Source organism: Petromyzon marinus, chromosome 83, assembly GCF_048934315.1.
Source record: "Petromyzon marinus isolate PM22_M1 ecotype Great Lakes invasive population chromosome 83, UKy_Petmar_22M1.pri1.0, whole genome shotgun sequence".
Classification (NCBI taxonomy): domain Eukaryota; kingdom Metazoa; phylum Chordata; class Hyperoartia; order Petromyzontiformes; family Petromyzontidae; genus Petromyzon; species Petromyzon marinus.
In genome coordinates this window covers 2,010,871-2,037,635 of record NC_133748.1, presented here as the reverse complement: position 1 = coordinate 2,037,635, position 26,765 = coordinate 2,010,871, and the positions used below count along the sequence as shown (strand labels likewise).

At 50.0% G+C, this 26,765-nt stretch overlaps 1 protein-coding gene across 1 annotated transcript in view; it reads right to left on the bottom strand.

Annotated features, from left to right (window-relative positions):
• LOC116957715 (uncharacterized) overlaps nt 1–23,175 on the bottom strand; it is an 85,824-nt gene extending 62,649 nt beyond the window's left edge. Inside the window, exons 1-6 of the mRNA XM_076057636.1 lie at nt 23,018–23,175; nt 17,234–17,383; nt 15,867–16,031; nt 10,088–10,136; nt 3,892–4,044; nt 20–92 (exon numbers count right to left, since the gene is read on the bottom strand). Coding sequence (XP_075913751.1) covers nt 20–92; nt 3,892–4,044; nt 10,088–10,136; nt 15,867–16,031; nt 17,234–17,383; nt 23,018–23,170 — 743 coding nt within the window. The 5' untranslated portion in view covers nt 23,171–23,175. The remainder of the gene's footprint in view (nt 1–19; nt 93–3,891; nt 4,045–10,087; nt 10,137–15,866; nt 16,032–17,233; nt 17,384–23,017) is intronic.
• Between the last annotated feature and the right edge of the window lie 3,590 nt (nt 23,176–26,765).

Below are 26,765 nucleotides of genomic sequence, written 5' to 3'. Positions count from 1 at the left end.
TGGGGGTGTGGATGCTCACCAGTAGGGGGTCCCAATGAAAGTGTCTCTCTTCTGGAGAGTGTTTTGGTTTTTCGCTGACACCCCGAAATCAGCTGTGATGACAACATCACCAACATCACCAACATCACCAACATCACCAACATCACCATCACCAACATCACCATCACCAACATCACCATCATCACCATCATCACCATCAACATCACCATCATCACCATCAACAACATCAACACCATCAACATCACCATCAACATCACCATCAACATCACCATCAACATCACCATCAACATCACCATCAACACCACCATCAACACCACCATCACCATCATCACCATCATCATCACCATCATCACCATCATCACTATCAACATCACCATCAACATCACCATCATCATCACCATCATCACCATCATCACCATCAACATCACCATCATCACCATCATCACCATCAACATCACCATCAACATCACCATCAACACCACCATCACCATCATCATCACCATCATCACCATCATCACCATCAACATCACCATCAACATCATCAACAACATCACCATCACCAACATCACCATCACCACCATCATTACCATCATCACCATCAACATCACCAACATCACCATCACCACCATCACGAACATCACCATCACCACCATCACCATCAACACCATCATCACCATCATCATCACCATCATCACCATCATCACCATCATCAACAACATCACCATCACCAACATCACCATCACCACCATCATTACCATCATCACCATCAACATCACCATCGACATCACCATCAACACCACCATCACCATCATCACCATCATCACCATCAACATCACCACCATCACCAACATCACCATCACCACCATCACGAACATCACCATCATCACAATCAACAGCACTATCAGCATCACCATCAACATCACCATCATCACCATCATCACCATCATCAACAACATCACCATCACCAACATCACCATCACCACCATCATTACCATCATCACCATCAACATCACCATCGACATCACCATCAACACCACCATCACCATCATCACCATCATCACCATCAACATCACCACCATCACCAACATCACCATCACCACCATCATTACCATCATCACCATCAACATCACCATCACCACCATCACCATCACCAACATCACCACCATCATTACCATCATCACCATCAACATCACCATCAACACCACCATCACCATCATCAACACCATCATCACCATCACCTACATCACCATCACCAACATCACCAACATCACCACCATCACCATCAACACCATCAACATCACCATCAACATCACCATCAACACCACCATCACCATCATCACCATCATCACCATCAACATCATCAACAACATCACCATCACCAACATCAACATCACCATCAACACCACCATCACCATCATCATCACCATCATCATCACCATCATCACCATCACCATCAACACCACCATCACCATCATCATCACCATCATCATCACCATCATCACCATCATCACCATCAACATCGCCATCAACACCATGATCATCATCACCATCATCACCATCATCAACAACATCACCAACATCACCATCACCACCATCATTACCATCATCACCATCAACATCACCATCGACATCACCATCAACACCACCATCACCATCATCACCATCAACATCACCACCATCACCAACATCACCATCACCACCATCATTACCATCATCACCATCAACATCACCATCAACATCACCATCAACACCACCATCACCAACATCACCAACATCACCACCATCATTACCATCATCACCATCAACATCACCACCATCACCAACATCACCATCACCACCATCATTACCATCATCACCATCAACATCACCATCAACATCACCATCAACACCACCATCACCAACATCACCAACATCACCACCATCATTACCATCATCACCATCACCACCATCACCATCATCACCATCATCATCACCATCAACATCACCATCAACAACAACATCACCACCATCACCATCGAGTGAGTTAATTAGTGGGCGAGGAGGATGTTGAACGACTGAGCGGCTGAACAAGCGACTGAGCGACTGAACGACTGAACAAGCGACTGAGCGGCTGAGCGACTGAGCGACTGAGCGACTGAGTGAATGAGCGAATGAGTGACTGAGCGACTGAGTGACTGAGCGACTGAGCGACTGAACAAGCGACTGAGCGGCTGAGCGACTGAGCGACTGAGCGACTGAGTGACTGAGTGACTGAGCGACTGAACAAGCGACTGAGCGACTGAACAAGCGACTGAACAGCTGAGCGACTGAACGACTGAACAAGCGACTGAGCGGCTGAGCGACTGAGCGACTGAGCGAGTGGGCGAGTGGGCGACTGAGCGACTGAGCGACTGAGCGACTGAGCGAGTGGGCGAGTGGGCGACTGAGCGACTGAGCGACTGAGCGAATGAGCGAGTGGGCGAGCGACTGAACAACTGAGCGAGTGGGCGACTGATCGACTGAGCGACTGCATGACTGAGCGGCTGAACAAGCGACTGAGCGGCTGAGCGAGTGGCTGAGCGAATGGGCGACTGAACGACTGAGCGACTGAGCGACTGGGCGACTGAGCGACTGAGCGAATGAGCGAGTGAGCGACTGAACGACTGAGCGAGTGAGCGAATGAGCGAGTGGGCGACTGAGCGACTGAGCGGCTGAGCGACTGAGCGAGCGACTGAGCGAGTGACTGAGTGACAGAGCGACTGAGCGAGTGACTGAGTGACAGAGCGACTGAGCGAGTGACTGAGCGACTGAGTGACTGAACAAGCGACTGAGCGGCTGAGCGCCTGAGCGACTGAACGACTGAATGACTGAGCGATGGAGCGACTGAACGACTGAACGAGCGACTGAGCGAGCGACTGAACGACAGAGCGACTGAGCGAGTGACTGAGTGACTGAGCGATTGAGTGAGCGACTGAGAGAGCGACTGAGCTACTGAACAAGCGACTGAGCGACTGAACGACTGAACGACTGAGCAACTGAGCGAGCGACTGAGCGGCTGATCGACTGGGCGACTGAGCGACTGAGCGACTGACTGAGCGAATGAGCGATCGAAAGAACGAACAGCTAAACACTCGCACCGAGGTCGCGATGGATGACTCAACGAGTGAGTGAGTTAGTGACTGAGTGAATGAATAAACGACCGACTGGACGACTGAAAGAATGAGTGAAGGAGTGAGTGAATGAGTGAGTGAATGAGTGAATGAATGAAAGAATGAACGACTCACCCAGCTTGACTTTACCGTCCAGGGTGAGGGGCACGTTGCCGGCCTTGAGGTCGCGATGGATCACTCAGCGAGTGAGTTAGTGAGTGAGTGAGTTAGCGAGTGAGTAAGCGGGTGAATGACTGAGTGAATGAGTGAGTGAATGAGTGAATGAACGACTCACCCAGCTTGACTGTGCCGTCCAGGGCGAGGAGCACGTTGCCGGCCTTGAGGTCGCGATGGATCACTCAGCGGGTGAGTTAGCGAGTGAGTTAGCGAGTGAGTTAGCGAGTGAATGAATGAGTGAATGAATGAGTGAGTGAATGAGTGAATGAACGACTCACCCAGCTTGACTGTGCCGTCCAGGGCGAGGAGCACGTTGCCGGCCTTGAGGTCGCGATGGATCACTCAGCGAGTGAGTTAGTGAGTGAGTGAGTTAGCGAGTGAGTAAGCGGGTGAATGACTGAGTGAATGAGTGAGTGAATAAGAGAATGAACGACTCACCCAGCTTGACTGTGCCGTCCAGGGCGAGGGGCACGTTGCCGGCCTTGAGGTCGCGATGGATCACTCAGCGGGTGAGTTAGTGAGTGAGTGAGTTAGTGAGTGAATGAGTGAATGAATGAGTGAGTGAATGAGTGAATGAACGACTCACCCAGCTTGACTGTGCCGTCCAGGGCGAGGAGCACGTTGCCGGCCTTGAGGTCGCGATGGATCACGTGGAGGACAGTGTGGAGGTAGTCGAGAGCCAGTAGGACTTGCCGAGCCACGCAGCGAATCTGCGGCTCGCTGAGCCCGTGGTCAACGTCTACACACGGGGCGAGTCAGGTAGGGGGTGAGTCACTCAGGTAGGGGGTGAGTCACTCAGGTAGGGGGTGAGTCACTCAGGTAGGGGGTGAGTCACTCAGGTAGGGGGTGAGTCACTCAGGTAGGGGGTGAGTCACTCAGGTAGGGGGTAAGTCACTCAGGTAGGGGGTGAGTCACTCAGGTAGGGGGTGAGTCACTCAGGTAGGGGGTGAGCCACTCAGGTAGGGGGTGAGTCACTCAGGTAGGGGGTGAGCCACTCAGGTAGGGGGTGAGTCACTCAGGTAGGGGGTGACTCACTCAGGTAGGGGGTGAGTCACTCAGGTAGGGGGTGACTCACTCAGGTAGGGGGTGAGTCACTCAGGTAGGGGGTGAGTCACTCAGGTAGGGGGTGAGTCACTCAGGTAGGGGGTGACTCACTCAGGTAGGGGGTGAGTCACTCAGGTAGGGGGTGAGTCACTCAGGTAGGGGGTGAGTCACTCAGGTAGGGGGTGAGTCACTCAGGTAGGGGGTGAGTCACTCAGGTAGGGGGTGAGCCACTCAGGTAGGGGGTGAGTCACTCAGGCAGGGGGTGAGTCACTCAGGTAGGGGGTGAGTCACTCAGGTAGGGGGTGAGTCACTCAGGTAGGGGGTGAGTCACTCAGGTAGGGGGTGAGTCACTCAGGTAGGGGGTGAGTCACTCAGGTAGGGGGTGAGTCACTTAGGTAGGGGGTGAGTCACTCAGGTAGGGGGTGAGTCACTCAGCTAGGGGGTGAGTCACTCAGGTAGGGGGTGAGTCACTCAGGTAGGGGGTGAGTCACTCAGGTAGGGGGTGAGTCACTCAGGTAGGGGGTGAGTCACTCAGGTAGGGGGTGAGTCACTCAGGTAGGGGGTGAGTCACTCAGGTAGGGGGTGAGTCACTCAGGTAGGGGGTGAGTCACTCAGGTAGGGGGTGAGCCACTCAGGTAGGGGGTGAGTCACTCAGGTAGGGGGTGACTCACTCAGGTAGGGGGTGAGTCACTCAGGTAGGGGGTGAGTCACTCAGGTAGGGGGTGAGTCACTCAGGTAGGGGGTGAGTCACTCAGGTAGTGGGTGAGTCACTCAGGTAAGGGGTGAGTCAGGTAGGGGGTGAGTCACTCAGGTAGGGGGTGAGTCACTCAGGTAGGGGGTGAGTCACTCAGGTAGGGGGTGAGTCACTCAGGTAGGGGGTGACTGACTCAGGTAGGGGGTGAGTCAGGTGGGTGACTCACTCAGGTAGGAGGTGAGTCACTCAGGTAGGGGGTGAGTCACTCAGGTAGGTGACTCACTCAGGTAGGGGGTGAGTCACTCAGGTAGGGGGTGAGTCACTCAGGTAGGGGGTGAGTCACTCAGGTAGGGGGTGAGTCACTCAGGTAGGGGGTGAGTCACTCAGGTAGGTGACTCACTCAGGTAGGGGGTGAGTCACTCAGGTAGGGGGTGAGTCACTCAGGTAGGGGGTGAGTCACTCAGGTAGGGGGTGAGTCACTCAGGTAGGGGGTGAGTCACTCAGGTGGGTGACTCACTCAGGTAGGGGGTGAGTCAGGTGGGTGACTCACTCAGGTGGGTGACTCACTCAGGTAGGGGGTGAGTCAGGTGGGTGAGTCACTCAGGTAGGGGGTGAGTCACTCAGGTAGGGGGTGAGTCACTCAGGTAGGGGGTGACTCACTCAGGTAGGGGGTGAGTCACTCAGGTAGGGGGTGAGTCACTCAGGTAGGGGGTGAGCCACTCAGGTAGGGGGTGAGTCACTCAGGTAGGGGGTGAGTAACTCAGGTAGAGGGTGAGTCACTCAGGTAGGGGGTGAGTCACTCAGGTAGGGGGTGAGTCACTCAGGTAGGGGGTGAGTCACTCAGGTAGGGGGTGACTCACTCAGGTAGGGGGTGAGTCACTCAGGTAAGGGGTGAGCCACTCAGGTAGGGGGTGAGTCACTCAGGTAGGGGGTGAGTCACTCAGGTAGGGGGTGAGTCACTCAGGTAGGGGGTGAGTCACTCAGGTAAGGGGTGAGTCACTCAGGTAGGGGGTGAGTCACTCAGGTAGGGGGTGAGTCACTCAGGTAGGGGGTGACTCACTCAGGTAGGGGGTGAGTCACTCAGGTAGGGGGTGAGTCACTCAGGTAGGGGGTGAGCCACTCAGGTAGGGGGTGAGTCACTCAGGTAGGGGGTGAGTCACTCAGGTAGGGGGTGAGTCACTCAGGTAGGGGGTGAGTCACTCAGGTAGGGGGTGAGTCACTCAGGTAGGGGGTGAGTCAATCAGGTAGGGGGTGAGTCACTCAGGTAGGGGGTGACTCACTCAGGTAGGGGGTGAGTCACTCAGGTAAGGGGTGAGTTACTCAGGTAGGGGGTGAGTCACTCAGGTAGGGGGTGAGTCACTCAGGTAGGGGGTGAGTCACTCAGGTAGGGGGTGAGTCACTCAGGTAGGTGACTCACTCAGGTAGGGGGTGAGTCACTCAGGTAGGGGGTGAGTCACTCAGGTAGGGGGTGAGTCACTCAGGTAAGGGGTGAGTCACTCAGGTAGGGGGTGACTCACTCAGGTAGGGGGTGACTCACTCAGGTAGGGGGTGAGTCACTCAGGTAGGGGGTGAGCCACTCAGGTAGGGGGTGAGTCACTCAGGTAGGGGGTGAGTCACTCAGGTAGGGGGTGAGTCACTCAGGTAGGGGGTGAGTCACTCAGGTAGGGGGTGAGTCACTCAGGTAGGGGGTGAGTCACTCAGGTAGGGGGTGAGCCACTCAGGTAGGGGGTGAGTCACTCAGGTAGGGGGTGAGTCACTCAGGTAGGGGGTGACTCACTCAGGTAGGGGGTGAGCCACTCAGGTAGGGGGTGAGTCACTCAGGTAGGGGGTGAGTCACTCAGGTAGGGGGTGAGTCACTCAGGTAGGGGGTGAGTCACTCAGGTAAGGGGTGAGTCACTCAGGTAGGGGGTGAGTCACTCAGGTAGGGGGTGAGTCACTCAGGTAGGGGGTGAGTCACTCAGGTAAGGGGTGAGCCACTCAGGTAGGGGGTGAGTCACTCAGGTAGGGGGTGAGCCACTCAGGTAGGGGGTGAGTCACTCAGGTAAGGGGTGAGTCACTCAGGTAAGGGGTGAGTCACTCAGGTAGGGGGTGAGTCACTCAGGTAGGGGGTGAGTCACTCAGGTAGGGGGTGAGTCACTCAGGTAGGGGGTGAGTCACTCAGGTAGGGGGTGAGTCACTCAGGTAGGGGGTGAGTCACTCAGGTAGGGGGTGAGTCACTCAGGTAGGGGGTGAGTCACTCAGGTAGGGGGTGAGTCACTCAGGTAGGGGGTGAGTCACTCAGGTAGGGGGTGAGTCACTCAGGTAGGGGGTGAGTCACTCAGGTAGGGGGTGAGCGAGGTGGGTGACTCACTCAGGTAGGGGGTGAGTCACTCAGGTAGGGGGTGAGTCACTCAGGTAGGGGGTGAGTCACTCAGGTAAGGGGTGAGTCACTCAGGTAAGGGGTGACTCACTCAGGTAGGGGGTGAGTCACTCAGGTAGGGGGTGAGTCACTCAGGTAGGGGGTGAGTCACTCAGGTAGGGGGTGAGTCACTCAGGTAGGTGACTCACTCAGGTAGGGGGTGAGTCACTCAGGTAGGGGGTGAGTCACTCAGGTAGGGGGTGACTCACTCAGGTAGGGGGTGAGTCAGGCAGGTGACTCACTCAGGTAGGGGATGAGTCACTCAGGTAAGGGGTGAGTCACTCAGGTAGGGGGTGAGTCACTCAGGTAGGGGGTGAGTCACTCAGGTAGGGGGTGAGTCACTCAGGTAGGGGGTGAGTCACTCAGGTAGGGGGTGAGTCACTCAGGTAGGGGGTGAGTCACTCAGGTAGGGGGTGAGTCAGGTAGGGGGTGAGTCAGGTAGGGGGTGAGTCACTCAGGTAGGGGGTGAGTCACTCAGGTAGGGGGTGAGTCACTCAGGTAGGGGGTGAGTCACTCAGGTAGGGGGTGAGTCACTCAGGTAGGGGGTGAGTCACTCAGGTGGGTGACTCACTCAGGTAGGGGGTGAGTCACTCAGGTGGGTGACTCACTCAGGTAGGGGGTGAGTCACTCAGGTAGGGGGTGAGTCACTCAGGTGGGTGACTCACTCAGGTAGGGGGTGAGTCACTCAGGTAGGGGGTGAGTCACTCAGGTAGGGGGTGAGTCACTCAGGTGGGTGACTCACTCAGGTAGGGGGTGAGTCACTCAGGTAGGGAGTGACTCACTCAGGTAGGGGGTGAGCGAGGTGGGTGACTCACTCAGGTAGGGGGTGAGTCACTCAAGTAGGGGGTGAGTCACTCAGGTAGGGGGTGAGTCACTCAGGTAGGGGGTGAGTCACTCAGGTAGGGGGTGAGTCACTCAGGTAGGGGGTGAGCCACTCAGGTAGGGGGTGAGTCACTCAGGTAGGGGGTGAGTCACTCAGGTAGGGGGTGAGTCACTCAGGTAGGGGGTGAGTCACTCAGGTAGGGGGTGAGTCACTCAGGTAGGGGGTGAGTCACTCAGGTAGGGGGTGAGTCACTCAGGTAGGGGGTGAGTCACTCAGGTAGGTGACTCACTCAGGTAGGGGGTGAGTCACTCAGGTAGGGGGTGAGTCACTCAGGTAGGGGGTGACTCACTCAGGTAGGGGGTGAGTCACTCAGGTAGGGGGTGAGTCAGGTGGGTGACTCACTCAGGTAGGGGGTGACTCAGGTAGGGGGTGAGCGAGGTGAGTGACTCACTCAGGTAGGGGGTGACTCACTCAGGTAGGGGGTGAGTCGCTCAGGTAGGGGGTGAGTCACTCAGGTAGGGGGTGAGCGAGGTGGGTGACTCACTCAGGTAGGGGGTGAGTCACTCAGGTAGGGGGTGACTCACTCAGGTAGGGGGTGAGCGAGGCAGGGGGTGACTCACTCAGGTAGGGGGTGAGTCACTCAGGTAGGTGACTCACTTTGGTAGGGGGTGAGTCACTCAGGTAGGGGGTGAGTCACTCAGGTAGGGGGTGAGTCACTCAGGTAGGGGGTGAGTCACTCAGGTAGGGGGTGAGTCAGGTAGGGGGTGAGTCACTCAGGTAGGGGGTGAGTCACTCAGGTAGGGGGTGACTCACTCAGGTAGGGGGTGAGTCAGGTAGGTGACTCACTCAGGTAGGGGGTGAGTCACTCAGGTAGGGGGTGAGTCACTCAGGTAGGGGGTGAGCGAGGCAGGGGGTGAGTCACTCAGGTAGGGGGTGAGTCACTCAGGTAGGGGGTGAGTCACTCAGGTAGGGGGTGACTCACTCAGGTAGGGGGTGAGTCACTCAGGTAGGGGGTGAGTCACTCAGGTAGGGGGTGAGTCACTCAGGTAGGGGGTGACTCACTCAGGTAGGTGACTCACTCAGGTAGGGGGTGAGCGAGGTAGGTGACTCACTCAGGTAGGGGGTGAGTCACTCAGGTAGGGGGTGACTCACTCAGGTAGGTGACTCACTCAGGTAGGGGGTGAGCGAGGTAGGTGACTCACTCAGGTAGGGGGTGAGCGAGGCAGGGGGTGAGTCACTCAGGTAGGGGGTGAGTCACTCAGGTAGGGGGTGAGTCACTCAGGTAGGGGGTGACTCACTCAGGTAGGGGGTGAGTCACTCAGGTAGGGGGTGAGTCACTCAGGTAGGGGGTGAGTCACTCAGGTAGGGGGTGAGTCACTCAGGTAGGGGGTGACTCACTCAGGTAGGGGGTGAGTCACTCAGGTAGGGGGTGACTCACTCAGGTAGGGGGTGACTCACTCAGGTAGGGGGTGAGTCACTCAGGTAGGGGGTGAGTCACTCAGGTAGGGGGTGAGTCAGGTGGGTGACTCACTCAGGTAGGAGGTGAGTCACTCAGGTAGGGGGTGAGTCACTCAGGTAGGTGACTCACTCAGGTAGGGGGTGAGACAGGCAGGTGACTCACTCAGGTAGGTGACTCACTCAGGTAGGGGGTGACTCACTCAGGTAGGGGGTGAGTCACTCAGGTAGGTGACTCACTCAGGTAGGGGGTGAGTCAGGTGGGTGACTCACTCAGGTAGGGGGTGAGTCACTCAGGTAGGGGGTGAGTCACTCAGGTAGGGGGTGAGCGAGGCTACCTGGGGGAGCTTTGTGTGAGTGTCACTGACCCATCATGATAGAGTCCAGGGCACCACCAGCACAGAACTCGAGCAGAATCTGAGATGCAAGATATACGGAGAGTCAGGAATATCGTCTTGAAGATCATCATAATCATCATCAGCGTGATCATCATCATGAAGATCATCATGAAAATCATCGTCATCATCATCATCTACGTGATCATCATCATCATCAGCGTGATCTTTATCATCATCATGAAGATCATCATCATCATGAAAATCATCGTCATCATCATCAACGTGATCTTCATCATCATCATGAAGATCATCATCATCATCAGCGTGATCATCATCATCAGCGTGATCTTCATCATCATCATGAAGATCATCGTCATCATCATCATCATCATGAAAATCATCATCATAAACGTGATCATCATCATCATTGTGTGTAAGTGTGTGTAAGTGTGTATGTGTGTGTAAGTGTGTAAGTGTATGTGTAAGTGTTTAAGTGTGTGTAAGTGTGTAAGTGTGTGTGTAAGTGTGTAAATGTGTGTGTAAGTGTGTAAGTGTGTGTGTGTAAGTGTGTGTGTAAGGTGTGTGTAAGTGTTTAAGTGCGTGTAAGTGTGTGTAAGTGTGTAAGTGTGTGTGTAAGTGTGTAAGTGTGTGTAAGTGTGTAAGTGTGTGTGTGTGTAAGTGTGTGTGTGTAAGTGTGTGTATGTGTAAGTGTGTGTGTAAGTGTGTGTAAGTGTGTGTAAGTGTAAGTGTGTAAGTGTAAGTGTGTGTAAGTGTGTAAGCTCACCCACAGCTTGGGCCCACAGTGGTAAGCAGCTACCAGTGTGATCACGTGGTTGTGTAAGTGTGTGTAAGTGTGTGTAAGTCTGTGTGTGTGTAAGTGTGTGTGTGTAAGTGTGTGTAAGTGTGTGTGTGTAAGTGTGTGTGTAATTGTGTAAGTGTGTAAGTGTGTGTAAGTGTGTAAGTGTGTGTAAGTGTGTGTAATTGTGTAAGTGTGTAAGTGTGTGTGTGTGTGTAGCTGTGTGTGTGGGTAAGTGTGTGTGTGTAAGTGTGTAAGTGTAAGTGTGTGTAAGTGTGTAAGTGTGTGTAAGTGTGTAAGTGTGTGTAAGTGTGTAAGTGTGTGTAAGTGTGTGTAAGTGTGTAAGTGTGTAAGTGTAAGTGTGTGTAAGTGTAAGTGTGTGTGTAAGTGTGTGTATGTGTGTAAGTGTGTGTAAGTGTGTGTGTGAGCACGTGGTTGTGTGTGTAACTGTGTGTGTAAGTGTGTGTGTAAGTGTGTAAGTGTGTAAGTGTGTAAGTGTAAGTGTGTAAGTGTGTGTGTGTAAGTGTGTGTAAGTGTGTGTAAGTGTGTAAGTGTGTGTAAATGTGTGTAAGTGTGTAAGTGTGTGTAAGTGTGTAAGTGTGTGTGTGTAAGTGTGTGTGTAAGTGTGTGTGTAAGTGTAAGTGTGTAAGTGTAAGTGTGTGTGTAAGTGTGTAAGTGTGTAAGTGTGTGTGTAAGTGTGTAAGTGTGTGTGTAAGTGTGTAAGTGTGTAAGTGTGTGTAAGTGTGTAAGTGTGTAAGTGTGTGTAAGTGTGTAAGTGTGTGTAAGTGTGTGTAAGTGTGTAAGTGTGTAAGTGTGTGTAAGTGTGTAAGTGTGTAAGTGTGTGTGTAAGTGTAAGTGTGTAAGTGTGTGTGTGTGTAAGTGTAAGTGTGTAAGTGTGTAAGTGTGTGTGTGTGTAAGTGTAAGTGTGTAAGTGTGTAAGTGTGTGTAAGTGTGTGTAAGTGTGTGTGTATGTGTAAGTGTGTAAGTGTAAGTGTGTGTGTGTAAGTGTGTGTAAGTGTGTGTAAGTGTGTAAGTGTAAGTGTGTAACTGTGTGTAAGTGTGTAAGTGTGTGTGTAAGTTGGTGTGTGTGTATGTGTGTGTGTAGTGTGTGTGTGTTGTGTGTGTGTGTGTGTGTGTGTGTGTGTGTAGTGTGTAGTGTGTGTGTGTGTGTGTGTGTGTATGTGTGTGTGTAAGTGTGTGTGTGTGTAAGTGTGTGTGTGTAAGTGTGTGTAAGTGTGTGTGTGTATATGTGTGTATGTGTGTGTGTATGTGTGTGTGTAAGTTGTGTGTGTGTGTAAGTGTGTGTGTGTGTAAGTGTGTGTATGTGTGTAAGTGTGTGTGTAAGTGTGTAAGTGTGTGTGTGTGTAAGTGTGGTGTGTAAGTGTGTAAGTGTGTGTATGTGTGTGTAGTGTGTGTGTGTAGTGTGTGTGTGTATGTGTGTTGTGTAAGTGTGTGTATGTGTGTGTGTGTGTATGTGTGTAGTTGTGTGTGTGTAAGTGTGTGTAAGTGTATGGTGTGTAAGTGTGTGTGTGTATGTGTGTAAGTGTGTGTGTATGTGTGTAAGTGTGTGTGTGTGTGTGTGTGTGTGTGTAAGTGTGGTGGTGTGTGTGTGTAAGTGTGTAAGTGTGTGTGTAAGTGTGTAGTGTGTAAGTGTGTGTGTATGTGTGTAAGTGTGTAGTGTGTGTGTAAGTGTGTAAGTGTGTGTGTGTTGTGTGTGTAAGTGTGTTGTGTGTAAGTGTGTGTAAGTGTGTATGTGTAAGTGTAGTGTAAGTGTGTGTGTAAGTGTGTGTATGTGTGTAAGTGTGTTAGTGTAAGTGTGTAAGTGTGTAAGTGTGTAAGTGTGTGTAGTGTGTTGTGTGTAAGTGTGTGTAAGTGTGTGTGTAAGTGTGTAAGTGTGTGTGTAAGTGTGTGTGTAAGTGTGTTATGTGTGTGTAAGTGTGTGTAAGTGTGTAGTGTGTAAGTGTTGATGTGTGTGTAAGTGTGTAGTGTGTAAGTGTAAGTGTGTGTGTAGTGTGTAAGTGTAGTGGTAAGTGTGTGTGAGTGTAAGTGTGTAAGTGTGTAAGTGTGTAAGTGTTGTGTGTAAGTGTGTAAGTGTTGTGTGTGTGTGTAAGTGTGTAAGTGTGTGTAGTGTAAGTGTGTAAGTGTGTAAGTGTAGTGGTAAGTGTGTGTAAGGTGTGTGTGTAAGTGTGTGTGTAAGTGTGTAAGTGTGTGTAAGTGTGTGTGTAAGTGTGTAAGTGTGTGTGTAGTGTGTAAGTGTGTGTGTAAGTGTGTAAGTGTGTAAGTGTGTGTAAGTGTGTGTAAGTGTGTAAGTTTGTGTAAGTGTGTGAATGTAAGTGTGTAAGTGTGTGTAAGTGTGTGTGTGTAAGTGTGTAAGCTCACCACAGCTTGGGCCCACAGTGGTAAGCAGCTACCAGTGTGATCACGTGGTTGTGTAAGTGTGTGTAAGTGTTAGTGTGTAAGTGTGTGTGTAAGTGTAAGTGTGTAAGTGTAAATGTGTGTGTGTAAGTGTGTGTGTGTGTAAGTGTGTGTGTGTAAGTGTGTGTGTGTGTAAGTGTGTAAGTGTAAATGTGTGTGTGTAAGTGTGTAAGTGTAAATGTGTGTGTGTAAGTGTAACTGTGTGTGTAAGTGTGTGTGTAAGTGTGTAAGTGTGTAAGTGTGTAAGTGTGTAAGTGTAAGTGTGTAAGTGTGTGTGTAAGTGTGTAAGTGTGTAAGTGTGGTAAGTGTGTAAGTGTAAGTGTGTAAGTGTGTAAGAAGTGTGTAAGTGTAAGTGTGTAAGTGTGTGTGTAAGTGTGTAAGTGTGTAAGTGTGTGTAAGTGTGTAAGTGTAAGTGTGTAAGTGTGTAAGTGTGTAAGTGTGTGTAAGTGTGTAAGTGTAAGTGTGTAAGTGTGTGTGTAAGTGTGTAAGTGTAAGTGTGTAACTGTGTGTAAGTGTGTAAGTGTAAGTGTGTAAGTGTGTGTAAGTGTGTAAGTGTGTAAGCTCACCCACAGCTTGGGCCCGCAGTGGTAAGCAGCTACCAGTGTGATCACGTGGTTGTGTAAGTGTGTGTAAGTGTGTGTGTGTAAGTGTGTGTGTAAGTGTGTGTGTAAGTGTAATTGTGTAAGTGTGTAAGTGTGTGTGTAAGTGTGTGTGTAAGTGTGTGTGTAAGTGTGTAAGTGTAACTGTGTGTGTAAGTGTAAGTGTGTAAGTGTGTGTGTAAGTGTGTAAGTGTAAGTGTGTAAGTGTAAGTGTGTGTAAGTGTGTGTAAGTGTAAGTGTGTAAGTGTGTGTGTAAGTGTGTAAGTGTAAGTGTGTAAGTGTAACTGTGTGTGTAAGTGTGTGTAAGTGTAAGTGTGTGTGTAACTGTGTAAGTGTGTAAGTGTGTAAGTGTAAGTGTGTAAGTGTGTAAGTGTAAGTGTGTGTAAGTGTGTGTGTGTAAGTGTGTGTAACTGTGTGTGTAAGTGTGTAAGTGTGTAAGTGTAAATGTGTGTGTGTAAGTGTGTGTGTAAGTGTGTAAGTGTGTGTGTAAGTGTGTAACTGTGTAAGTGTGTAACTGTGTGTAAGTGTAAGTGTGTGTGTAAGTGTGTGTGTGTGTAAGTGTGTGTGTAAGTGTGTGTGTGTAAGTGTGTAAGTGTGTGTAAGTGTGTGTGTGTAAGTGTGTGTAACTGTGTGTGTAAGTGTGTAAGTGTGTAAGTGTAAATGTGTGTGTGTAAGTGTGTGTGTAAGTGTGTAAGTGTGTGTGTAAGTGTGTAACTGTGTAAGTGTGTAACTGTGTGTAAGTGTAAGTGTGTGTGTAAGTGTGTGTGTGTGTAAGTGTGTGTGTAAGTGTGTGTGTGTAAGTGTGTGTGTGTGTAAGTGTGTGTAACTGTGTGTGTAAGTGTGTAAGTGTGTAAGTGTAAATGTGTGTGTGTAAGTGTGTGTGTAAGTGTAAGTGTGTAAGTGTAAATGTGTGTGTGTAAGTGTGTGTGTAAGTGTGTGTGTAAGTGTGTGTGTAAGTGTGTAAGTGTAAGTGTGTAAGTGTGTGTGTAAGTGTGTAAGTGTGTGTAAGTGTGTGTAAGTGTGTGTGTAAGTGTAAGTGTGTGTGTGTAAGTGTGTAAGTGTGTAAGTGTGTAAGTGTGTAAGTGTAAGTGTGTAAGTGTGTGTGTGTAAGTGTGTAAGCTCACCCACAGCTTGGGCCCACAGTGGTAAGCAGCTACCAGTGTGATCACGTGGTTGTGTACCTGTGTGTAAGTGTGTGTGTGTAAGTGTGTGTGTAAGTGTGTGTGTGTAAGTGTGTGTGTGTGTAAGTGTGTGTGTAAGTGTGTGTGTGTAAGTGTGTGTGTGTGTAAGTGTGTGTGTGTAAGTGTGTGTAACTGTGTGTGTAAGTGTGTAAGTGTGTAAGTGTAAATGTGTGTGTGTAAGTGTGTGTGTAAGTGTGTAAGTGTAAGTGTGTAAGTGTGTGTGTGTAAGTGTGTGTGTGTAAGTGTGTGTAACTGTGTGTGTAAGTGTGTAAGTGTGTAAGTGTAAATGTGTGTGTGTAAGTGTGTGTGTAAGTGTGTGTGTAAGTGTGTAAGTGTAAGTGTGTAAGTGTGTGTGTGTAAGTGTGTAAGTGTGTGTAAGTGTGTAAGTGTGTGTGTGTAAGTGTGTAACTGTGTGTAAGTGTGTAAGTGTGTGTGTAAGTGTGTGTAAGTGTGTAAGTGTAAGTGTGTAAGCTCACCCACAGCTTGGGCCCACAGTGATAAGCAGCTACAAGTGTGATCACGTGGTTGTGTAAGTGTAAGTGTGTGTGTAAGTGTGTGTGTAAGTGTGTGTGTAAGTGTGTAAGTGTAAGTGTGTAAGTGTAACTGTGTGTGTAAGTGTAAGTGTGTGTGTGTAAGTGTGTAAGTGTGTAAGTGTGTAAGCTCACCCACAGCTTGGGCCCACAGTGATAAGCAGCTACAAGTGTGATCACGTGGTTGTGTACCTGTGTGTAAGTGTGTGTGTGTAAGTGTGTAAGTGTGTGTAAGTGTGTAAGTGTAAGTGTGTGTGTAAGTGTGTAAGTGTAAGTGTGTAAGCTCACCCACAGCTTGGGCCCACAGTGATAAGCAGCTACAAGTGTGATCACGTGGTTGTGCCTGCAGGCAGACAGAACCTCCACCTCCACCAGAAGCTCCTCCATCTCCTCCTCGTCACTTGGCTCCATCACCTTGGCAGCAGCTAGCTGCCCTGTCTGGCGGTTCTGTACCTGGTGGGTGGGTTAGTGGGGGGGTGGGTTAGTGGGGGGGGGGGGGTGGGTGGGGGGGTGGGTGGGTGAGTGGGTGAGTGGGTGAGTGGGTGAGTGGGTGAGTGAGTGGGTGAGTGAGTGGGTGAGTGAGTGGGTGGGTGGGTGAGTGGGTTGGTGGGTGGGTTAGTGGGGGGGTGGGTTAGTGGGGGGGGGGGGGTGGGTGGGGGGGTGGGTTAGTGGGGGGGGGGTGTTAGTGGGGGGGGGGGTGGGTGAGTGAGTGAGTGGGTGGGTGGGGGGGTGAGTGAGTGGGTGAGTGAGTGAGTGGGTGGGTGAGTGGGTGGGTGGGTGAGTGAGTGAGTGGGTGGGTGAGTGGGTGGGTGGGTGAGTGAGTGGGTGAGTGAGTGAGTGGGTGAGTGAAAGAGTGAGTGAGTGGGTGAGTCAGGTGATGTGTGTGAGAACTACCACCACCCTCACCACCATCACCACCACCACCACCACCCCCACCACCACCACCACCACCCACCACCACCACCACTCCCACCACCACCACCACCACCTCCACCACCACCACCACCACTCCCACCACCACCACCACCACCCACCACCCACCACCACCACCACTCCCACCACCACCACCACCACCTCCACCACCACCACCCACCACCACCACCCCCACCACCACCACTCCCACCATCACCACCACCACCACCACCACCCACCACCACCACCACCACCATCACCACCACCACCACCACTCCCACCACCTCCACCACCACCACCACCTCCACCACCACCACCACCACCCCCACCACCACCCCCACCACCACCACCACCACTCCCACCATCACCACCACCCCCACCACCACCACCACCACTCCCACCATCACCACCACCACCACCACCCTCACCACCACCCTCACCACCACCACCACCACTCCCACCACCACCACCACCACCCCCACCACCACCACCACCACCCTCACCACCACCACCACCCACCACCCACCACCACCACCCACCACCACCACCACCACCTCCACCACCACCACCACCACCCACCACCCACCACCCACCACCACCACCACTCCCACCACCACCACCACCTCCACCACCACCACCACTCCCACCACCACCACCACCTCCACCACCACCACCACTCCCACCACCACCACCACCACCCTCACCACCACCACCACCACTCCCACCACCACCACCACCCTCACCTTGTAGACTGTACCAAATGCTCCATCCCCCAACTCTCCCACTGTTGTCCACGACTCTGCGGGGTTTTCCGTCCGTCTCAGCTGGGGGTGCTTTGTGCGCTTCCTACCCCCCAGGAGTCGATTCATCATGGCCAGGGCCGTGCACCTAGCCTGGCACAGCAGCAACAACAACAGCAGCAGCAGCAGCAGCAAAAACAACAACAAAATCGAGGGTCAGAGAGAGCTCAGGCTCACAACAAAACGAGCGGCCGGGCGGATAAAGCGCCTGGTGTACCTAGCCTGGCACAGCAGGTGGGGCGAGGAGGGAGGGGGGGTGGCTACAGCTGATTGTGCATCTACCGCTCACGTGACTCGGTCGACCACGTGACCTCCAGGTGTACCTAGCCTGGCACACGCGCTTGGGGTTATGTTGGCTAGGTGTGTGTGTGTAGGTGTGTGTGTAGGTGTGTGTGTAGGTGAGTGTGTGTGTAGGTGTGTGTGTAGGTGTATGTGTGTGTGTAGGTGTGTGTGTGTGTAGGTGTGTGTGTAGGTGTGTGTGTAGGTGTGTGTAGGTGTGTGTGTAGGTGTGTGTGTAGGTGTGTGTAGGTGTGTGTAGGTGTGTGTGTGTAGGTGTGTGTGTGTAGGTGTGTGTGTAGGTGTGTGTGTGCGCAGGTGTGTGTAGGTGTGTGTGTGTGGAGGTGTGTGTGTGTGTGTAGGTGTGTGTGTAGGTGTGTGTGTAGGTGTGTTTGTCTGTTTGTCTACAGGTGTGTGTGTGTCTATAGGTGTGTGTGTATGACTACAGGTGTGTGTGTCTGTGTGTCTACAAGTGTGTGTGTGTGTAGGTGTGTGTGTATGACTACAGGTGTGTGTGTGTGTGTCTACAGGTGTAGGTGTGTGTGTCTATAGTGTGTGTGTGTCTATAGGTGTGTGTGTCTACTGGTGTGTGTGTCTATAGGTGTGTGTGTGTGTATGACTACAGGTGTGTGTGTGACTATAGGTGTTTGTGTTTGTGTGTGTGTGTCTATAGGTGTGTGTGTGTCTATAGGTGTGTGTGTGTGTGTAGGTGTGTGTGTATGACTACAGGTGTGTGTGTGACTATAGGTGTTTGTGTTTGTGTGTGTGTGTCTATAGGTGTGTGTGTGTCTACAGGTGTAGGTGTGTGTGTGTAGGTGTGTGTGTCGGTGTGTGTGTAGGTGTGTGTGTAGGTGTGTGTTAGGTGTGTGTGTAGGTGTAGGTGTGTGTGTGTAGGTGTGTGTAGGTGTGTGTGTGTAGGTGTGTGTGTAGGTGTGTGTGTAGGTGTGTGTGTGTAGGTGTGTGTAGGTGTGTAGGTGTGTGTGTAGGTGTGTGTGTAGGTGTGTGTGTAGGTGTAGGTGTGTGTGTGTAGGTGTAGGTGTGTGTGTGTAGGTGTGTGTGTAGGTGTGTGTTGGTGTGTGTGTGTAGGTGTGTGTAGGTGTGTGTGTGCAGGTGTGTGTGTAGGTGTGTGTGTGTAGGTGTGTGTTTGCAGGTGTGTGTGTAGGTGTGTGTGTGTAGGTGTGTGTGTAGGTGTGTCTGTGTAGGTGTGTGTGTAGGTGTGTGTGTGCAGATGTGTGTAGGTGTGCGTGTGTAGGTGTGTGTGTGTAGGTGTGTGTGTAGGTGTGTGTGTGTAGTGTGTGTAGGTGTGTGTGTAGGTGTGTGTGTAGGTGTGTGTGTAGGTGTGTGTGTGTGCAGGTGTGTGTAGGTGTGTGTGTGTGGAGGTGTGTGTGTAGGTGTGTGTGTAGGTGTGTGTGTCTGTGTGTCTACAGGTGTGTGTGTGTAGGTGTGTGTGTCTATAGGTGTGTGTGTATGACTACAGGTGTGTGTGTATGACTACAGGTGTGTGTGTCTATTGGTGTGTGTGTGTAGGTGTGTGTGTGTGTAGGTGTGTGTGTGTCTACAGGTGTAGGTGTGTGTGTCTACAGGTGTAGGTGTGTGTGTCTACAGGTGTGTGTGTGTGTCTATTGGTGTGTGTGTCTACAGGTGTGTGTGTGTGTATGACTACAGGTGTGTGTGTGTCTACAGGTGTAGGTGTGTGTGTCTACAGGTGTGTGTGTGTGACTATAGGTGTGTGTAGGTGTGTGTGTAGGTGTGTGTGTGTATCACTACAGGTGTGTGTGTGACTATAGGTGTTTTGGTTTGTGTGTGTGTCTATAGGTGTGTCTGTGTGTCTATTGGTGTGTGTGTGTAGGTGTGTATGTATGACTACAGGTCTGTGTGTGTGTCTACAGGTGTAGGTGTGTGTGTGTGTCTACAGGTGTGTGTGTGTGACTATAGGTGTGTGTGTAGGTGTGTGTGTGTATGACTACAGGTGTGTGTGTGTGTGACTATAGGTGTTTGTGTGTCTGTGTATCTATAGGTGTGTGTGTGTAGGTGTGTGTGTGTATGACTACAGGTGTGTGTGTGTGTGTGACTATAGGTGTTTGTGTGTCTGTGTATCTATAGGTGTGTGTGTGTAGGTGTGTGTGTGTATGACTACAGGTGTGTGTGTGTGTCTATAGGTGTGTGTGTGTCTATAGGTGTGTGTGTGTAGGTGTGTGTGTATGACTACAGGTGTGTGTGTCTATAGGTGTGTTTGTGTGTCTGTGTGTCTATAGGTGTGTGTGTGTCTATAGGTGTGTGTGTGTGTAGGTGTGTGTGTATGACTATAGGTGTGTGTGTGTCTATAGGTGTGTGTGTGTGTCTATAGGTGTGTGTGTAGGTGTGTGTGTATGACTATAGGTGTGTGTGTGTGTCTATAGGTGTGTGTGTAGGTGTGTGTGTGTAGGTGTGTGTGTGTATGACTACAGGTGTGTGTGTGTGACTATAGGTGTTTGTGTTTGTGTGTCTGTGTGTCTATAGGTGTGTGTGTGTAGGTGTGTGTGTGTATGACTACAGGTGTGTGTGTGTCTATAGGTGTGTGTGTGTGTGTCTATAGGTGTGTGTGTGTAGGTGTGTGTGTGTATGACTATAGGTATGTGTGTGTGTATGACTACAGGTTACATATTTCAGTCGTGGTTTCGTGCATAAAATGTTGAAGTTGGAGGGGTTACCAGCCCCTCGCACCCGTCCAGAGCCCCCGTTTAGCCCCTGGTGTGGTCACAGACCCCACGAGAGGTTAGGGCCAATCGGAATTGGCCCTGAAAGCACTGCCCCATGACCTCCTGCCAGCGGGCGTTCGACGCTTCACGTGGCCTCAAGGTGCACGTGGCCTGGCACAAGCGTCGTGGTGACGTCACCGCCACTTAGTGGCGATTGGCGGTTGTTGTTGTTGTGTGTTAGTGTGTGTGTATAGGTGTGTGTGTGTATGTGTGTGTGTGTCTATAGTTGTGTGTGTGTGTGTCTATAGTTGTGTGTGTGTGTCGCTGTGTATATCCGTGTTTGTGACTCCAATTACGTATGCCTATAGGTATGTGTGAGTCTACAGGAATGTGTGTAGGTGTGTGTGTAGGTGTGTGTAGGTGTGTGTGTAGGTGTGGATGTAGGTGTGTGTGTAGGTGTGTGTAGGTGTGTGTGTAGGTGTGTCTGTGTAGGTGTGTATGTAGGTGTGTGTAGGTGTGTGTGTATAGGTGTGTGTGTTGGTGTGTGTGTAGGTGTGTGTGTAGGTGTGTGTGTAGGTGTGTGTAGGTGTGTGTGTAGGTGTGTGTAGGTGTGTGTGTAGGTGTGTGTAGGTGTGTGTGTAGGTGTGTGTGTTGGTGTGTGTGTAGGTGTGTGTGTAGGTGTGTGTAGGTGTGTGTGTAGGTGTGTGTGTGTAGGTGTGTGTGTAGGTGTGTGTGTAGGTGTGTATGTAGGTGTGGGTGTAGGTGTGTGTGTAGGTGTGTAGGTGTGTGTGTAGGTGTAGGTGTGTATAGGTGTGGGTGTTGGTGTGTGTAGGTGTGTGTAGGTGTGTGTGTGTAGGGGTGTAGGTGTGTGTGTAGGTGTGTAGGTGTGTGTGTAGGTGTGTGTGTAGGTGTGTGTGTGTTGGTGTGTGTGTAGGTGTGTATAGGTGTGGGTGTTGGTGTGTGTAGGTGTGTGTGTAGGTGTGTGTAGGTGTGTGTGCAGGTGTGTGTAGGTTTGTGTGTAGGTGTGTGTGTAGGTGTGTGTAGGTGTGTAGATAGGTGTGTATAGGTGTGGTGTAGGTGTGTGTGTAGGTGTGTGTGTAGGTGTGTGTGTAGATGTGTGTAGATGTGTGTGTAGGTGTCTGTAGGTGTGTGTGTGTCTCTGTGTGTAGGTGTGTGTAGGTGTGTGTAGGTGTGTAGGTGTGTGTGTAGGTGTGTGTGTGTTGGTGTGTGTGTTGGTGTGTGCGTAGGTGTAGGTGTGTATAGGTGTGGGTGTAGGTGTTTGTAGGTGTGTGTGTAGGTGTGTGTGTAGGTGTGTGTAGGTGTGTGTATAGGTGTGTGTATAGGTGTGTGTAGGTTTTCTGGGTGTGTCGGTGTGTGTGTAGGTGTGTGTAGGTGTGTGTGTGTGTGTAAGTGTGTGTGTAGGTGTGTGTGTGTCTGTAGGTACGTGCGTGTGTGTCTGTCTGTGTGTCTGTGTGTGTCTGTGTGTGTCTGTGTGTGTGTGTCTGTGTGTGTGTCTGTGTGTGTGTGTATGTGTGTGTGTATGTGTGTGTGTCTGTGTGCGACTAATTAAGTACCTCTCAGTTTGCCTGTTGATCCGTCTCCACGTGTCTCTCTCTCTGTGAGTGTCTCTGTGTGTCTCTCTGTGAGTATCTCTGTCTCTCAGTGAGTGTCTCTGTGTCTCTGCGAGTGTCTCTCTCTGTGTCTCTGTGAGTGTCTCTGTGTGTGTCTCTGTGTGTCTCTCTGTGAGTGTCTCTGTGAGTGTTTCTCTGTGTGTGTGTGTCTCTCTCTCTGTGTGTCTCTCTCTGTGTCTCTGTGAGTGTCTCTGTGTCTCTGTGAGTGTCTGTGTGTGTGTCTCTGTGTGTCTCTGTGTGTCTCTCTGTGAGTGTCTCTGTGAGTGTTTCTCTGTGTGTGTGTCTCTCTCTCTGTGTGTGTCTCTCTCTGTGTGTCTCTGTGAGTGTCTCTGTGTCTCTGTGAGTGTCTGTGTGTGTGTCTCTGTGTGTCTCTGCGAGTGTCTCTGTGAGTGTCTCTGTGAGTGTCTGTGAGTGTCTCTGTGTGTGTCTCTGTGAGTGTCTCTGTGAGTGTCTCTGTGTGTGTGAGTGTCTCTGTGAGTGTCTCTGTGTCTCTGTGAGAGTCTCTGTGTGTGTCTCTGTGTCTCTGTGAGTCTCTCTGTGTCTCTGTGAGAGTCTCTGTGTCTCTCTGTGAGTGTCTCTGTGAGTGTCTCTGCGAGTGTCTCTGTGAGTCTCTCTGTGAGTGTCTCTCTGTGTCTCTGTGAGTGTCTCTGTGTGTGTCTCTGTGAGTGTCTCTGTGTCTCTGTGAGTCTCTCTCTGTGTCTCTGTGAGTGTCTCTGTGAGTGTCTCTCTGTGTCTCTGTGAGTCTCTCTCTGTGTCTCTGTGAGTCTCTCTCTGTGTCTCTGTGTCTCTGTGAGTGTCTCTGTGTCTCTGTGAGAGTCTCTGTGTCTCTCTGTGTCTCTGTGAGTGTCTCTGTGTCTCTGTGAGTGTCTCTCTGTGTCTCTGTGAGTGTCTCTGTGTCTCTGTGAGTCTCTCTCTGTGTCTCTGTGAGTGTCTCTGTGAGTGTCTCTGTGTCTCTGTGAGTCTCTCTCTGTGTCTCTGTGAGTCTCTCTCTGTGTCTCTCTGTGTCTCTGTGTCTCTGTGAGTGTCTCTGTGTCTCTGTGAGAGTCTCTGTGTCTCTCTGTGTCTCTGTGAGTGTCTCTGTGTCTCTGTGAGTGTCTCTCTGTGTCTCTGTGAGTGTCTCTCTGTGTCTCTGTGAGTCTCACTTCCTTGCTCTCTCCCTCATCTCCCTGCACCGCGCCCAAAACGAAGACGGTGGCGAGGCGGCGGCTGGCTACAAATCCTGTTCGACCAGAGACGATCACCACTCTGTTCCCCTCCCCCCACACACACACACAGACACACACACAGACACACATCTACATACACACATACACACACCCATACACACATACATCTACATACACACATACACACACACACACACAGACACACACACAGACACACATCTACATACACACATACACACACCCATACACACATACATCTACATACACACATACACATACACACACAGACACACACACACAGACACACACACAGACACACATACACACATCTACATACACACACACACCTACACACACATACATACACACACACATCTACATACACACAGACACACATCTACACACACACCTACATACACACACACATACAGACACACATACATACACACACACACATCTACATACACACAGACACACACACAGACACACATCTACATACACACATACACACACCCATACACACATACATCTACATACACACATACACATACACACACAGACACACACACACACAGACACACACACAGACACACATACACACATCTACATACACACACACACATACACACACATACACACAGACACACACACACATCTACATACACACAGACACACATCTACACACACACCTACACACACACACATACAGACACACATACATACACACACACACATCTACATACACACAGACACACACACAGACACACATACACCTACACACATCTACATACACACACACACCTACACACATCTACATACACACATACACATCTACACACATCTACATACACACACACACCTACACACACACATACATACACACACACATCTACATACACACAGACACACATACACACACACCTACATACACACAGACACACACCTACATACACACAGACACACACACACACAGACACACATCTACACACACACCTACATACACACAGACACACATACACACACACCTACATACACACATACATACACACACACACCTACATACACACAGACACACACACACATACACACACACCTACACACATACACACAGACACACACACATACACACAGACACACACACATACACACATACACACACACACCTACATAAACACATACACACCTACACACATCTACATACACATACACACATACACACACATACATACACCCACACAGACACACACACACACATACACCTACATACACACATACATACGCACATCTACATACACACACACCTACACACATACACACACACATACACACACACAGACACACACACACAGACACACATACACATCTACATACACATACACACATACATACACACACAGACACACACACAGACACACATACACCTACACACATCTACATACACACACACACCTACACACATCTACATACACACACACACACATACACACACATACACACATACATACACACACCTACATACACACATACACACACACACATCTACATACACACAGACACACACACAGACACACACACATACACACACACAGACACACACACAGACACACATACACACATACACAGACACACACACCTACATACACACATACACACACACATCTACATACACACAGACACACACACAGACACACACACATACACACACAGACACACACACAGACACACATACACACACATACAGACACACATACACCTACATACACACACACATACACACACACCTACACACATACACACAGACACATACACACAGACACACACACATACACACACATACACACACACACACCTACATACACACATACATACATACACACACACATCTACATACACACAGACACACACACACATACATACACCCACACAGACACACACACACCTACATACACACATACACACCTACACACATCTACATACACATACACACATACACACACATACATACACCCACACAGACACACACACACACATACACCTACATACACACATACATACACACATCTACATACACACACACCTACACACATACACACACACATACACACACACAGACACACACACACAGACACACATACACATCTACATACACATACACACATACATACACACACAGACACACACACAGACACACATACACCTACACACATCTACATACACACACACACCTACACACATCTACATACACACACACACATACACACACATACACACATACATACACACACACACCTACATACACACATACACACACACACATCTACATACACACAGACACACACACAGACACACACACATATACACACACACAGACACACACACAGACACACATACACACATACACAGACACACACACACCTACATACACACATACACACACACATCTACATACACACAGACACACACACAGACACACACACATACACACACACAGACACACACACAGACACACATACACACACACACAGACACACATACACCTACATACACACATACATACACACACACCTACATACACACAGACACACACACACACACACATACACACACACCTACACACATACACACAGACACACACACATACACACAGACACACACACATACACACACATACACACACACACCTACATACACACATACATACATACACACACACATCTACATACACACAGACACACACACACACATACACACACACCTACACGCATACACACAGACACACACACATACACACACATACACACACACACAGACACACACACACATACACACATCTACATACACACACAGACACACACACACATCTACATACACACACACAGACACACATACACACATACACACACACATCTACATACACAGACACACACATACACACATCTACATACACATCTACATACATCTACATACACATACATACAGACACACACACACCTACACACATACACTCACATACATCTACATACACACACATACACACATACAGACATACACACACACAGACACACAGACACACAGACACACATACACACACATACACACACACACACATCTACATACACAGACACAGACCTACATGCACACACACACAGACACACACACAGACACACATACACACACCTACACACATCTACATACACACACAGACATACACACACACAGACACACACATCTACATATACACATACATACACACACACATACAGACACACACACACATACAACTACACATCTACATACACACACATACATACACACATACATACACACACACATACAGACACACACACAGACACACACATACAGACACACACACACAGACACACACACACATCTACATACACACACATACATACACACATACACCTACACATCTACATACACACACACATACATACACACATACATACACACACAGACACACACACACATACACACATACACACATCTACATACACACATACACACATACATACACACACACATACACCTACACACATACACCTACACACACAGACACACACACATACACACACACAGACACACACATACACATACATACACACACACATACATATACATACACACATCTACATACACACACACAGACACACACACACACATACACACATACATACACACATACATACACACACACACACATACA